General features: G+C 37.9%; 1 protein-coding gene across 2 annotated transcripts in view; it reads right to left on the bottom strand.

The window, feature by feature from the left end:
* LOC139745351 (alpha-N-acetylgalactosaminide alpha-2,6-sialyltransferase 3-like) overlaps positions 1–17,291 on the bottom strand; it is a 44,467-nt gene that overhangs the window by 8,230 nt on the left and 18,946 nt on the right. Inside the window, exons 4-6 of one of the 2 annotated variants that reach the window (XR_011711886.1) lie at positions 6,797–7,206; positions 3,218–3,325; positions 1,993–2,373 (exon numbers count right to left, since the gene is read on the bottom strand). Coding sequence is in view for 1 of the 2 variants with exons in the window: in XM_071655746.1 (XP_071511847.1) it covers positions 2,055–2,373; positions 3,218–3,325; positions 6,797–7,206 (837 nt within the window). In the remaining variant the exon portion in view is untranslated. Of the gene's footprint in view, positions 1–1,739; positions 2,374–3,217; positions 3,326–6,796; positions 7,207–17,291 lie in introns of those variants that run through there. The other variant, XM_071655746.1, reaches the window with a different exon arrangement.

Raw genomic sequence — 17,291 nt, 5'->3', positions numbered from 1 at the left:
ATCCTTTTAACGTACCTTCCCCTGCTCTGCTTATCCCTTTAGCATACTTTCGAAGGTCTCTAATACACATTTCCTGAAACACTCAAATGCCTTTATCATACTCAGTATCAAATCCTAAATTCTGAATTCAATCTAATCTCCCATTTACACTGCTGTCAAAATATAGAACCTCCTTGAACTGTTTCCCAAAACCCTTTAAAAAAAAAAATAAAGAAAAGTCTCTCCTCTGAGATGTGAATTTTCTTGAATTTGTCTTCCTCTAGAAATGAAATCTATAAGATTGAAACTGATGATCTGTAATTTATCCAACATGTCGGAAAATGGGAACCACAGGACTCAAGCCTGTCAACTACAGCTTTCCGGGCAGGGACACAACCCCAAGGCTATCCCTGGTTGCCAGCAGTGACACAATTGATTTGGAACAAATACCCAAGCTTCGAAAACCAGGGATAGCCTGGTGGTAGTGTCACTGCCCAGAAAGCAGATGGCAGGTTCGAACTATAGATCATTAGTTGCAATCTTACAACTTTCATTTGAAGAGGGAGACAAATTGAAGAAAATGCACACCTGAACCTTCACCCCTCTGATTGATATTCTCTTACTTTCAATCTCTCGTCTGTTACTATGCTCTGGCCAACCACCAAAAGCAGGCCCCGGCTGGCTCCGTTTTTGTTTTTGTTTTTTGGTTTTTTTTTTTTTTTTGGTTTTTTTTTTTTTTTTTTTTTTTTGGGGGGGGGGGGGTAATCAAGTTATCCTCTGATAAATGGCATGTAACTTTCAATACATGTTAGATTATCGCAAAAGTGTATGCGCACAAAAATGTGTGACTAGAGCAGTGTTTATCAACAGCAGTCAGTCATGACAGCTGGTGTGTTTACGTTAACGGATAATGACCTTCAGTGATTAACTTCCGGACTGGCAAAAAAAAAAAAATTGCTTCTTAAAACCTGCGGCGTTTAAATCCAGCTGAGGCTCTTTGTGGCTGCTATAGCAGGCTGGGAAACCAAACCCTGTAGATGGTTTCAGAATAAGATTGGATTTCCTTTTCAGTATTCTGTCTGTTCATACTGAGCTAAAAGCCTGCTCAAGGCTGTTTGAGGAAGCCTCAGAACTTGGTTGTTTTTTTTTTGTTTTTTTTTTGCTTAGTATAAGTGGGGTAAAAAAAAAAAATCAAACCCCTCATCCCTATTGTGTTTTAGATTGTATTTATTAATATTAAAGAAGAGGCTCTTTGAAAGGTTAATTTCATACTATCTTACAAATCTACTCTTCAACATGAAGTAGTGTTTCCATAGTCACAAGATTTTGAAATTGCATAGAAAGAGTAATTTTGTGGTAGCCTTCCTGGCTATGCCCAAAAGTGGAATTTACAAGACCATTGGCATTAAAGGAATAAATTTAATTGAAGTATTTTTATTTTTTTCACAGAGATAATGAGAATATCTAATATTTTCATTTTATTCCTACAATAAAATTTCTAGTGACACATTTTTCTCATGTCAACAGTACAATGTACCATCCATTTCAGACTAATTTCTTGCATTACAGTTACTCTACAATTGACCATCCTCAAAGTACTCAAGGTAACCAGATATCAATCATGATGATGGTCATGAAAGCTCTGATTGGTGAAATCTACAACCCAACAGGACAACAGCCAACTGAAGCCCTTAGGCTCAAATGCAGATGTAAAAGACCACAGTGGGCCAAGGTCTGCTAATACCCCCCCCCCCCCCAAAAAAAAAAAGAAAAAAAAAAGAGGAAACTATGGTGGGCTCATAACAAAGACAGCACGCAGAGGCTAATAGCTTCATGTCACACCTTTTTTTCCTCACAAAATTAATGAGGAAAATATCTGGTATGGGACATAAGATATTGAAAATGAACTAACTTGCTGGGTAGAATGTTAATGTGACAAGTGATCACTCAGACTGGAAAGTCACATATCATTTTATTTTTGATATTAAATGAAAAACAATTCCTGCAGCTCACTTTCTTGCCTCTATGTTCCTTGCTTTGCTTTTCCTGTCCAGTGTAAATTGGAGCCAAAGAGTCTACATCATACTGCTGAAAGCCCACTTAGCAAATTGTTCAAATAGCTTTCCAATGACACTCTTATCCTGCTCATCTCTGGACACAAAAGGTGTGTCCAGCTTTTTATTGATGATGTCAGCAAGACGAGGCGGCTCCCATTCAGGGTTGTGAAAAGACAGGTTGAACATGGCTCCCCAGCGACTGAAGATGGCCTTCTCTGTAATAAAACGATGCCCACCCAAGTATCGTGTGTCCTCATGACTTTTGTAGTAGTCACACTCCGTGGGATTGTCCCATGTCTGGAAATAGTGGTAACGGATTTTGGAGTCTGTATTTCGCCTGAAAGAGAGGTCAAAATGAATGTAATGGAAAAATATGTTGTGGAAAAGGTATTCAAATGGGTTTTAAAAAAAATCTGCAGATACTTACCTCAAGAGAAATGTGAGAGGAAATGTGACATTGAACTCTGAAGGTAATTTATTACTGACACATATCCTGCATTGAAGGTGAAAAATATTTGGTTGCATTGAAAAGTACAGTATCAACAATACACAGTCATAAAATCAAACTCTGATTGCCGACCTGTCTGCAAGCACATGAACGAAACAGATATCAAGTTCATGCATCAGTGATTACACAACTTAGATGTCTAAAATCATTCCAAAAAAAAAAAAAAACTCTTAAAAAAAAGGACAGGTGGTCTTCATGTGTACACTCAAAAGCTCAGTAATGCAGATGAGTCAATGAGGCAATGAGACATTTATAAAGTATCTACAATACATGTTTGTTGTTAAGATGAAATTCTGGTGACATGCATGAGTATTGAAAGGATTGGTTACAGATAAATTTGATTTAAAACAGGTTTTGCTCTAGATTCCTGATCCAGAGGATATAATAGACTTGAACGAAATCAAGCTGGAGACATGGCAGACAGAGCATACACAAGAAACCTGACTGGATGGCACCTGGCTGCTCAATCCAAAGAATACTCTATAACAGTGATTGCGGGTAGAGTTTAAAAAAGAGGCTATTGGCTATCAATAAACCTTTTAACATCCCCCCCCCCCCCCCTCCGGCTTTTCAATCTACAAAAATAGCCCGGCCTAGTAAGCATTAAAAACAGTGAAGCCATCTTTCGTTATATCTTGTTCTGCTCTTGTTTTAAAATTCAAATCTTACTCACTGGCAGTAATTCTCATCCACGATGCCATACATGTGAACCTCTTCACACATATCCAGTGCAGCCAGGATGGTATACCAGCCTGTTGACAGCCAGGTATTGGTATCATACCTGAAGAAATACAAAAGACAAAGGGAAATAAAGAGTTGTAAAAAGGTGCCACTCTACTTTTTCTCTGAAAGTGTCTGATTTTCTTGTGTCATGGGAGGAGATACAATTCAGCAATAAGAAGGATTATGGTTGGGGTTAGAAACTGAGCACAAAAAATGCATCCAATTTTAATTGTTCATGTATCACAAAAAAAAAATGAATAATTACAACTGATGTTTACTTGCATTGAAGAAACAAGAAAACAGAAAAAAAATGCTGGCATGAGTAAAAACATGTCAAGTTTGCACAATGTCAAATGAATTCAAAGCTCCGAGTTGTTCATCGTCTTCATTATTTGCACCATTTGTACAGTTCAGAATTCAAATCAGATTTTGTAGACTTTGGCATGCCTCAACCCGTTGAGGACGGTTTGATTTTGCTACAACACGCATTTTCCATTGACGCTTGCCCGAGTATACTCGGACTCGTCCTCAACGGGTTAAAAAGTTCCTTGGGTATAGAGAAAAACTGAGTAAAAAAAAAAACAAGCAAACAGCAATGAGTAATGTCAATGTACTAGTCCAACTGACAGCTGCCCCCCCCCCCCCCCCCCCCCCCATCCCTTCACCAACTTACAGGTGTTGGTAAGCCACTAGCTGCTTGTGAGGCCACCAAGGTACAATATATACAATGTACAGTGAGATATGAGTGCATTCTGCTAGCAGTTGCTGTGCCAAGTGTCACTGAGCATCAACCAACATAGCAATGCTGGCTCATTCCATTGCAATTTGGGGTGAAGATCAAGGTACAGGTACTTTTTTGTAGTTAGACATGTTTATAAATACATAAATATACCATCACATTTTTTCATTTTTCTGGTGATAATTTATAGATGACATACTGTTCATTGCAATATCTCATGTGATTACACTGACCTTCAAATATAGCACAATAATCAACACTATTTTTTAAAAATGCATGTAAAAGTTAAAGGAACTTTTCAAAAATCAAACTGTTAATCCAACTGGGTTTGCTGATGAAGTGGAAAGAATATAAGTTAGACACATTGCTCATCACATTTAATTAATTTTTGTTCATAATCTATTCACCTGTGAGTATTCTAAAGTCATGTTAGCTCATATCTTTTTTCTTGTTTTTTTTCCCCCCTCTTTTTGAACACAATTACTCCATGGACATTTCTCCCAAGACATAGGGTTCCACGGTATCAGGAACTGAAAGCCCATTCCACACACTTTACTACTGTCATATGCACAGACACTGCTGCTAACAAATAAGAACCCTTGGCTTTGAGCCATGACATGTTTCTGCAAGGCCTTAGCAGAGGGCAGTTGTTATTTATTTGGAGGGGTTTGATGCATGCACCACACACTATACAACTGATGTGACTCACATCATGTGAGACAGTTCCTTGGTTTAACATTGCATTCCAATTATGAACTGAATGAGAATAAACCCTTACAAGGCTGCAGCATTGTGTATGAACATCAAAGTACATGAGCAGCGGAAATCTGGGTCAAATGAGACAAGTACTATGAAAGCTACATGCTGGATGACAATTTATATGACCAATCTGTATGTAGTATGAGAATACAGTGTAGCTTCTGTGAAGGGAAAGAGAAAATATGAAAGTAAACCTACACAACAATAATATCTACAACTTATTGATATACATATTGAAGAATATCAGAGGCACTATACAAATTATGCTACAATCACTTGCTCACTAGGGCTATATGGACAAACTGTATAAAGGATATTATAATGGTTGGAAGTTGGGCAATCAAATACTGATATGTACAATATGAAGATGGCTACAGTATACAAACCTTCCGATACAATATTCTTTGAGTTAAAATGCCGTCATAATGGGAGGGGGAACTTTTGCTGACAAGTTCTTTCATCAAATTTTTCTTTTTTTTCTGAATTCTGTCTCTCTTTGTGTAAATAATTTGTTTTTATTCTTCACAGAAACCAAATATAGAAGACATGTACACCAAACAAAATTATATTCAACTATTTGGTATTACACCTGGAAATGTATTCTTCTAGAGATTGTGAACTAAATACCTTGTTTCTGCATTTGACAGGGCTGTCATTCCCCTTAAAACCAAATAAGCAAATTGTCACAAACATTTGAAGAGTTCCATTTATACAAAATACATTGCAAGTGCCATTTTTAAACATTCTAAAAATAAGTTTCATCATCACATTAATAAAACAAATCAAACCTTTCCTTTGATACCTCATCTATTACATAACACAGAATATGCTTACAGTTATGATTGGAGTATTCTATATTTCCTTATTTTGGTGGCTTTAAGCAGTTTTTTTCTCTCACAAAAAGTACACAAGAATGGAGTTAACTTGTCTGGGAATGAGACACTTCAACCACAAAGGGAACCTGAAGCTACAAGATTTCATATAGTGCTGTTCCTATCATTCTAATTTGATAGTATAAGCAGCTCCTAATTAGAAGACATTCAAATTCTTCCTTTCTGAGGCAGAATCAGTGCAAGATGACATGCAGGTACTCTGACATTGTGTTCATAAAACTATGAAACCAAAAGAAATGTACAAACTACAGTTTGATCACTGTGGCTAGTTATTTTCTTCAAATTTGGTATGTGCTTGTAAATATCCCGAGCCCGGCCTCACTTGCACGGCCGAGCCTCGCAATTTTGTCCGTTTACACTGCTGGGCTCGGCCGTGCTTTTTAATTCAAACCTTTCAATATTTTGTCGTAGTGGCGCTCTGCTTGTAAACAAATGCAATTTGGTATTGTCTGGTTTTCAGACCCTTTGCCAAATGAATTCCGTGGCGACGAAGTCGCCGTTCGGGCAAAGGCCTTTGCCGAAGGAAAGAATCCTTTGCAGGACAAAACCACCTTAAACTATACTAGTTTTCGACGTTGAGGGGTTTAATATCCTGAATATCAAAAGATACAGGCAGAGGGTTTGGAAGCCAGACTAAAATTGGCCGCGCAATTGGCCGCGCATTTGGCCCAGTTTGCGTTTACACCAAGAAAAGGCCGGGCTCGGCCGCGGCCGAGACCACCTCCAGAGCGAGGCCAAATGCGAGGCCAATTTTGGCCTCATATTTGGCCTTTTGCGCATTTACACTGAAGCGGGGCTGGGCACGGCCGCGGCCAAGCCGTGGCCGAGCCTCGCACTGTACCTCAAACCTCCTTGATTTGGCATTGTCTCCATGCCCTAAAGTATATTTCATGTTGTTGTTGTTGTTGCTGTTGTTGTTGTTGTTGTTGTTGTTGTTGTTGTTGTTGTTGTTGTTGTTGTTGTTGTTGTTGTTGTTGTTGTTGTTGTTGTTGTTGGGTTGTTGTTGGGGTTTTTTGTTTTTTTTGGGGGGGGGGCTCAACTTCAAGCCTGAGTCAAGCAATACACTGCCATCTCCACATACCATTGTAATTTCATGCCAAGAGTACTCCCTACTGGTACAAGTATCTTTAAAACTTACTTGTTCTTGCCAGTCTCCATCTCAAAGATGCGATCTGACTGCTTTTCTCCAACCTCGTCCAGGGAGTAGAAATCCACCTCTGGGAAGGAGTCCACCATGATCTCAGCTTTCTCCAGAGCCCACTTATGGTTTGGTTCATTGAGACCAAAAAACAAGATTTTCTCTGGTTTGCTCTGATAGTTAGCTGGGCTGAGTAAGTCCTCAGAGTCTGCATTGACTGGCTCAGTAGACATGTGGCAAACAATTCGTACTGTGGTGCGCTGACCAACATCTTCCTCAAAGCCTTCTGTTGGCGAGTTGTTCATGCGGATGACACAGGGCATGCTGTCTATCTCTTTGCCTCTCTTACTACCTAGCATATGACCAGAGCTAGATATCACTGCACATTTTTTGCATTTCTGTGTAAGTGACTGGAGAAAAGAAAGAGGGACACACAGAGATTAAAGAATTAAGATCCACATCAACAGCTAACATTCAGTACTTAAGAGACAATTATTTTAATTCACAATACTATTAGTTATGATTGGAAACCAGAGTAACAGAGGTTATATTGTTGGTAAGTATAGGCAAATATTATTATGATGTTTGTTTCCTGTGAATATGAATTGCATGTTTGCCAGCCATAAGGCTGCTTTGCCGTATATGCCACATCCCAGTTTGAAGGGAGGAAGGGGAGGATTTCATGCCAATCAAAACATTCACCACTTTGCAGAATTTTGATAAGAAACTCTATTTGTATTTCTGCATGTTTGTGGATAAACATGTGTATACATGTATTTTTTTACAGGTATAAACCAAATGACAAAATTTCCACAGTGGGATTTTGAATAATGATTGAGCATGTAATATGAAGAATAATCAGCATGTTAAATATCAAATAAGAGAACAAAACACATTTGGAAAAGATCATGCCTGTTTGTGTTTTCATTCACATATGCGGCTTGTTGTACAATAGCCGGTGACGATGTCATGCATGAGATAGCGCTAGTGTATGATGTATGCAGGACAGGTTACTATACTGTAAAACATGATATATTCACGACATGAAATTTTCACAAATTGGAGCCGACGGCCTTTTTCATAGCATGAAATTTTAGCGAATTGTCACTGGCGTTCAATGCATATAGTGTAGACAAGAACTTTCATGTGCATTTTAATTTCGCGAATCTTGGCGCTCGCGAAATTAAAATGCACACGAACATTCCTCGTTTTACAGTATCTGACTGTCGAGCTCACAACTTACAAAGAGTAGGCTTAGAACAAATTCCTCCTTTTCTTCATAGCTTTATAGAGTAAGTTCCAACTTTGACCATCCTAACCCCATTCAAATAATTGTAATAAAAAGAGAGTGTGGGGGATGCAGTTTCATAGAAAAGGTTGAAAAGAGGACTTAAAGCTTCTATTAAAAGGGTCAGTCAGGTGTGCCATGCAGACCAATCAATGAGAACGTTCTACACCATGTATTTCCCAGTGAAAGCAGCCCCTCGGCACACCTGTCATAGTCCACAAAATAGATATCATTTTGATTTTAGTTTTGTTTTAAGCTACCATATTCTGACAGTAGGGGAAAAAAAAATATTACTCTCCCATGTAAGACAAACTTTAAAATATGGGTGGGTTAATGAATTACATAATTTGGTCGATTACACAGAATCCAAATCTCTAACTTTTGGGGGGTTTTGAGCTAGTAGGTGGTCACATACATGTCTTGCAATCACAGCTACTTTACACAAATCCAATTTGTTTGCACTGAACTCTGCATTTAAGACTTGTTTAATCTCTTTTAAATTGGTATGAAAACAACAGCCATTAGTGGCTGATTGAAAAATAAATAAATAAATAAAAAGTCACTTGACTGCAGAACATAGCACTGTCTGTAAAACTGAACTCATTGACATTAGGGAGCTGCTCATTGGCACAAAGCATAGTCTCATACATTACTCTGTGTGTTGGTGAAAACACCCATTCCACATCACAGAGACCCTTAACCCTTTGAGGAAGGTTTGAATTTGCTACAACAAGCATTTCCCATAGACGCTTGCCCGAATATACCCGGAATTCAGCAGTCTCCAAGACCAGATAATTGATATAGTGTCCATGAGGAATGGCTCCAAAAAAAAAATAATGATAATTATAAAAGATCATTGAGAGACCACAAAGTAAACTTAGAAAGATTTCTCAGAGATCTCTGTGGGACCTTGAAGATTGCCAAACGTTCAATGAGAGACCAAAATTCAAACTATTGAGAGATCACTGAAAGATCATCTGACATACTTTCTGAGACCTTTGAGAGATTAATGAAAATCTCTGGTCTTTCAGAGGTCTTGCATTACATAACTTGTATGTGGAATAGCCTGGGTTGGAAACACCAAAATTTGGTTGTGGTTTAAAGGGATAGTACAGTATTGGTGGAGATGAAAATTGGGCTTTTAATTTTTTGCGAGATACCAAGAAAATACTTATGATATAGTACAGAGCATATCATTTTCAGAGGAATTCAGAGTTTATTTGATCAAAATCGGGTTTGGAATGATCCACTGAAACATCCAAAAACAAAGTAAAACAAAGTGATCGTAACAAAGTGTGGGTCCCACACTTTAGTGAATTGCTCTTTTTTGGATATCTCAGCCATTTCAAAACCAATTTTCATCAAATAAACATTGAATTCCTCATAGAATCAAATGCTCTTTCATATTTCAGAAGAGGTGTCTCATCATCTCACACAAAAAAAAATGTTATAAACCTGAAATTAGGTCTCAACCAAAACTTTATGATCCCTTTAACTCTTTATGTGCCACGTTCGCACGTCCGACTCAGTCAACAGCGTGTCAATTTTGCATATTGTGCTTAAACGCACAAACCCACCAAAACCAATCGATAAATCCACCAAATGCCGCAGTACAATGAAAGTGTATCGCGCACTTTTATTCCTCTCACATAAAGCTTGCATTTTATTTGGTTATTGATTATCAAGCGGTACTCCCTATTAAATTTGCGTGTAAATTCTAAGCTTCTGTCACTGTTTTGTGTGCAGAAGTCACGCCTTCACATTAAGATATCTACCGGTCATTTGAATGAAAAACAATCATAGAATTGTCATACAATTTACATCAAAGCAAAGCTTGACAGTTTTTCTAAAACTTTGCGCACTATATATCCAGCGTAACAGACATCTATAGAAGTTACATAGATCTGAAAGCAGATTTTTTTTTCTCTCTCTCAAAGCAGTACTACTTTGGTGTCTTAGCATAATGTGGCACACAGAGGGTTTCCACCATGGCACATAAAGAGTTAATACATGTAGGCCACACCCCAAAACACTCCACAGTCACAACACCTCCAGCATGGTGGGGGTGGGGCATAATAACACATGGACACAAGGTCTGTAAGTGCTTAACTTCACCGTCATGGTATAATATTTAGCAAATTGTGATATTTAACCCGTTCCTTACGGGAACCTGGTATACCAGAACCTGGTACACCAGGTTCCGGGAAGTAACTGATACATGGGAACCTGGTTCCCAAGATGAAGACAAGAGTGCCTACTTTAATACGTAGCCTATATTCATGTTTCTTTGTGTTGTAATGCCAAGAAAAATGGGTTTGATAAAAAGATAAGAGTTCATTCTATCACCATATCACCTGTTGGAAAAATATCACAGCATTATTACCTTTTTTTACTGTTTTTGTATGCGCCTGCTTTGGTATAAAACTTGTAAGAACATGAATGTAGTGATCAAAACTGAGCTTAAGTAGATTTCTGTGTTCGCTGACCCCAGTCATCCCATTCAAGTGCCTGGTTTTGTGTAGAACAAGAGTCTGTAAACCCTTAGCGCACACTCTATTCATACCTTGCACTCGATCAACATTTTCATTGTTTGATGGCACATGTACTTGACTGTGGAAAGGGGTTGTACTGCTTGACTGCTTTTGCTCAGGTGGATTACCAAGCTGTCCGTTCTCTGTCGACTGGCAAAAAAGAATCTCTCGTTTGGGGGCTTTTAAGGCACTCAAAGAATTGTGGAAGGAACGGGTTTCAAAGACAGTTCCGAAAGTGGTAAAATTTGCAAAGATTTTAAGAACCAGATTCACAAAATGATAAAATGAGTTGTCCACCTTTTCACATGAAAAATTAGCACCTTCAACCCTGACAACAATGCACAATGCGTTTTGATGTGGGAAGCAACATTTTTGTGAGTATTAATTTTGTAAACTGGTTGACTCTTTTTCACAAAAAACAAAAAGGTACACCGGTAGTGCATATATACCACATTGTAGATAGTACACATTTGTACAGCACAGTGAAGTACACTGAAACTGTTCAGTTTGTCTCAATATGAAATACAACTGTAAATATCAGTCTACATGTGCAGAGCTACCAAGTCTCAAGCATTCTGAGTGAGACTCAAGCATTTAGGGTTGTCTCACGATCTCACGCACGACACCCATTTTTCTCACGCATCGGGCAAAGTCTGCAATTTGGGCCCATAATAAGGAGCATACATGTACGTAGCTCAAAGGATTAAGTGATAGTTACAAATGAAGGTATATTTTCCTTTTGTCTTTCAAAATAAGTAAAAAATAGTCACTTAACCCTAACTAGGCCGGGCCATTTAGGTAGTTGATAGAGCCGGGGGGGGGGGGGGGCCTCCAGGCCCCCCCTTCAGATCTCGGCTGTCGACTGCGCGATCGCGACAAAAATTGGCAACACACATTGCCTATGATGTAATCTAAAATACCATGAAGTTATTTTTTCAAAAAATCATCATTTATGCTAAATTATGCTAATTTATGCATGATTATGCATAAAATCAGACTATTTGGTATAAATCACAAAATAAAGCTCAAAACAGGCACATTTTTTGTGTAAATATTCTTTTTAGTGTCCTTAGCAAATGTAATAAAAAAAATTGTGATATCAGAAAAAATTCTTAAGTATTTTATTGTTTTTTGAATTTCTTATGTATTTCTGTTTTTTCGACTTTATGTTTTTCATTGTTTTTTCGATGAAATTTGTCCGCGACATCGCTCCAAACAAGAAAATATGTTATTCATTGATTTTAATCAATAAAACACCAAAATAATCATGCTTTTATGAAATTTGCTTGTAAGCACAGTTTGCATTGAAAATGTACACGAATTCACGTTTTTGAGCAATTTTTGGTCTGACATGCATGTACATATTTATGCGTAACTTCGGAACCGCGCGCCCGGGCGTCGCAAATTTGGTGTCAAAAGATGCGGGAGACTCGAAAGAAAAATGTCATGAAACGTCGCGGCGATAGCTTTGCGATTGCGATACATCACGCGGAACGTCGAGGGGGGGCCTCGGAGGCCCCCCCCCCCGGCCTAGTTAGGGTTAAGTATGTACCTGATCGCACGATTAAGAGCTAAAAATTGAAAAAGGTCCCTACCGTGGGAGGCCACGGTGGTGTGTGTGTGTGTGTGGGGGGGGGTGGGGGGACCCCTCCCACACCCTCGCTTGCGCGCACATTCGCTCGCCGAGTTGCCGAGTCATGAAAATCTCACTCATAAAAAAAATTTTGAACTTGGCATCCCTGCATGTGTGCCAAATTTAGTGCTTATAAAGACAGAACTAAACAACAGGTTTCAAATGTTTGACTAGATGTCACCAGATGTATGACATGAGAACTATCACAGGCTCCTATGAAAGCCAATTTTTAGACATTACCTGTACATGTAGTTCCCAATAGAACAGTTACACAACATTTTGCTCAATGTATTAATTCTTTGCAATACTGAGTAAATGATGCTCACACTCCCAAGAGCACTATGCTACATCAAAAAATGAGTTTCTGGGGTGGGGACATCAAATTTTACTCCAAATTTAGTACAATTTTGAACTTTCTTCCCTCTTCCAAGAATGAATTGGAAAATGAAGCAGGGTGACAATGGGATAGAAGCAAATCAATGCCTACAGCTGATTCTCTATCATCAAACCCAAACTGAGTTTAGCCCATTGATATACGTACACAGACTTTTGCATCATCGTCCGATATAGCATGCTTCCTGTCAATCATGAAGAAAACCTCACACTCTACATGTATGTTCAAACAGACAATGAAAATGTTGATGTAAATGTTTTGATCCTATCCTATTTGAGTTTACGCCCTTACTTGCCCAATTAGACAACCAATGTGACTGTCGTGAACAACAAATAACATCTCCTTTAACGAGACATGAAACTTGTCACTGAAGACGAGTTAGTGATACGCTGGGTTGATATTAGATACCGGTCATCCGTGGTCGACAATGAAAAGAATGTGAATATGAAACGTTATCTAAAAAGAGTCAAAAAAATAATCGCAAACAAAAGTGTCCTGCGAACATCGATCCCTCAAATGCACGCATGCGAAACTCTAACCATTCGGCCACGGAAAATCCACATAAATGGTAAGACAAAAAAAAAATATAAAAAATGTATAGATATAACAGGGGGAAAAAGTCAATGCCCGCTCAACAAACGTGGCCGCATGAACATGTAGAGTATTGTATTGCTAGACGGCAATGCGGCCTTGTAACGACTTGATGGCGCTACGCCATTTCTGGCAAACTGGGGAAAAATACGTCCCGTATAATGCGTCCCGTATACATAACACGTAAAATCGGCTGATTTTGATACCTTACCTTTAATCACAATTTTCAATGTGATGATGTCATCAAATCACAAAACAATGACATGGAATTGAAAGACAATTGCTCAAAGTACAACGTATCAGTCGTCGTCCTTATATACTAATAATTACTATGATCAGTTTGACAAACTCAGCCTGCAAAATTTTGCAGCAGTCGAAGCAATGTGGTCTCCAACACAAAACAAAGGGATATTGTGTGTGTGTGTGTGTGTGCGTGTGTGTGTTTGTGTGTGCTTATGGGTGTGTTTACATGAGTACGTGATTTCTACATGGACGAAGGGTAATTACTTCATTGAAGAAAAAAAAGTAAAAGATAGAAGTATATGTATTTTGTTTCGTGTTCTTGTGGGGCTCGAACCCTCACGTGTGCAACCTCACTTACAATTTATATCTGGTGCCAGAGACGCCGCCTTTAACCTCTCATCTATACGTCTCAATGAGGAAAGTGAGTGGAACATAAGCTTTATGTGAAAGATAATTTAGGAATCGTTTCGTCCACATTCCATTCTCATTTTCAGTTTTCAGCTGCAAAATTGTCAACCTGATGAGGAGATTTGAAAAAATAAAATTCATGATTACTGCAGCTTATTGTCTCAGCTACAACATACTTAAGTTTCAGAGGAAATGGAGCAAAATCAGCTGAGGTAAAGGTGCTTGAACATTATCAAGTCAATGAATGGTTTAAAAAAAATTCAGCTCCCATAGACATAACACGTAAACTTGTCTGATTTTGGGTCTTCACCTTTAGTCACAATTTCCAGTATGATGACGTCATCAAATTTGAAAACCATGACATGGACTTGAAAGGCAAATGTTTAAAGTACAACATATCTGAATTTGGGATAATAATGAGCTTTAATAAACAACAGAGATACGAGCAAATGAATGTCAGAAACAGTACCTCAAAAAAATTAATTCCACTTTTTTTATTTCAGATGACGATATGATGACGTCATAGAGCATTTATGGAAATATTGATACTTGAAATGTTTACAATTCATATGGTTTTGTAATATGCAATAAAAACATAGGGTCAACAAAAATGTCCACCGAAAATGGTACAGAAATGAGATTTAGTTATGAAGTTATGTTCGATCATGTGACATTGTCCGAAAATCACAAAATGGTGCCTAGATGATGTCAGAGATATGTTATTGTCATGAAAATGTTATTGTGTCAAGATATTGTCATGAGATATGTTGACTGAAAATTTCATCTTATTCCGTCATGTCATTGTTGAGATATTCACGACACAAAATGTGGCAGAAAGAAAGAAGAATAAAAAGAAAAAATAAAGAGAGTTTGACAATCATAATCGGTGATACGCTGATAGCGTATCACCTAATAAGAACGTGCCTGCAATACAACCTTTGTATGCTGCTTCTGAAAAACAACAGCACCTTTTAGATTTACAACATACTCTATATATAAGTATAATGCCTTTGGGCCCCATCATGGACCTCAGTGGGGCTTTCCACACCAACTCCTGATCGAGCTTGCATTTCCTACCAAGTTTGACTTTAATAAAGAAGTGAATCTAAATGCTAGAGTTCTACATACAACAGACTACTACATTTGTTGTATGGATGATGAATCGATGATTAGTATACAGTAGCACAAGAGAGCCAATGAGCAAAAATCCATCACAACAGCTCACTTGTACCCTTGGCTCAGTTAAGATTTAGTTTATAGTACATGTGACTCTGCACCTCTAAACAAACACAAAATCGCCAGACATGAATTTTTAGTTAAGACCATATTCTGAAGGAGCAGACTTTAAGCTTTAAAATGATGTATAACTCAAATCATATGGACTCTCCTAACCTATCTAAATACTGGAAAGAAAGCACAAACTCAGGAAAAGTATGAACTGAGAAAAGAGGCTCTGAAGTACAGTGTCTATTCAAGCGCTTAATCTTTACCAAACCGTGATGACTGTGCGATGAACGAGACAAAAACCAGGAAGTAAACCACAAGAGTAACACCAATGAAGGGATTATAAGATTAAACTGAAATTAAGCATGCCTCATTAACACATTCTGTCCATAGTTAATACTAACTTTCAAAGCAGTAGCACTATCCTTTCAAAAGTTATTGGCGTTGAAAGTGAAGAGTGTGGACAAGGTTTTTCAGAAATGAAAAAGGGAATCTAAAAACACACCTAATCACACTATTCTACCAAAAATGTTCGAGATAAACTGCTAAAAAACACACTTTCCTGCCCGTTTCATGAAACCAAATTTAAGCATAATGTAAAAGAAGACCCGCTCTTTCAGAAAATATGAAAAAGTCAAGTTCAGCTAGGTTGACCCATTTCATTTATTTTTCAGTCCTCACGCAAAATCAGTCTGTGCGACTTTATGTTCGTTTTGAGGTGCACGGTCACATATGAGTACTCCTATCTGCAAAGGCCACAAATATTCAAGCAATGAAATACTTCCTATAGGTCAAGTTCTTTCCTATCAAATCACACTCGGGTAATAAGCATTCAGTGTGTAGACAAACACAGAGTAATTTGGTATACAAGTGTATTAAGTATCAATGATGATTGGAGATTGCAAAAATGAACATTAACCCCAAGCTCCCTCAAACAAACGCTTATCGCTAATGATAAGAGTCATAGTTTATAAAGAGCAGCAGTCAATGACTATCGTCCGACCTGTAGTGCATAGCTAGTGATGTCATCAGTCTCATGCATTGCACACATGCACTATGGAGAATCTAATTCAATTTTTTTATTAGTCAAACAGATGTTCCAGCTACTACCATGAGCACAGGTAAATATTGACAATATTACACTATGTACTGTATATTTCCCCTGAAATTAAAGGACAGGTTCACTGTCATAGATGTGGGTTGAGTGAATGCAGCAATAAATAGTAGAACACATACGTGAGAGTTTGAGGAAAATTGGACAATCCGCTCAAAAGTTATGAATTTCTGAAGTTTCTGCTCAGTCACGGCTGGATGAGAAGACTACTATAGGTTGTGATATCACATGTGTACAACAATATAAAGGAAGTATAAAGAAAATTCAACATATTTTCACTTCTCTCACATAGCAAAAGAACACTCGACTTCTCTCTTTCAGAAGGCGAGGAGAATGTTATTACCCTTAACATACATCACTAACAAGTCAAAGAAATGCGCACTTTATTCAAAAAGTACAGTTTTGTGAAATTCTCTTTTTATTTTCCTTATATCTTTCTACACATGTGACATTATACACTGTAGTAGTCCTCTCATCCAGCAGTGACTGTGCAGAAACTTTAAAAATTCAAAACTTTAGAACGGATTGTCAGATTTTCCTCAAACTTTCACTGATGTGTTCTATTATTGATTGTCGCATTCACTCAATCCACATGTCTATGGAGATGAACTTGTCCTTTAAAGCTATTTCTCCAGAAATTAAACCCCCCCCCCCCCAAAAAAAAAAAAGTTCATGAGTGTGTATACAAATGTTTCATGTGCATACAAGAATCTTGCTTTCTTTCCACTTGTTATGAGTTACTATGTGCTTGCATGACACACAGTTTTGTATGCCTGAAGAGCTACACTGTATCTACGTTGTATTATAGCTCCAATTAATATCTTTGCATTAGAAATGTGTAAAATAACACTGTAATCACACAATTTTAGTTGAGAGATGACAAAAATGTAAAATATTAGTCAAGAAGATTGGCCATAAGTCCACAATCTCAGAGCTCAACCGCTCAAGGATGCTACATAAGTTTTCATAATCGATTATTATCAATAATCGACCAATCGGATCATAGCAAAATCCCTCAATCTTCCGCACTAGAGTGAATCACATGTAGATTACGCTTACAAGGCCACAA

The sequence above is a fragment of the Diadema antillarum genome, unplaced genomic scaffold (assembly GCF_040938485.1).
Source record: "Diadema antillarum isolate AM-2024a unplaced genomic scaffold, OU_Dant_1.0 seq00001256_RagTag, whole genome shotgun sequence".
In the NCBI taxonomy this organism is placed as follows: Eukaryota; Metazoa; Echinodermata; class Echinoidea; order Diadematoida; family Diadematidae; genus Diadema; species Diadema antillarum.
The sequence above is the reverse complement of the archived record's forward strand: the minus strand, read 5'-3'. Positions and strand labels throughout refer to the sequence as shown.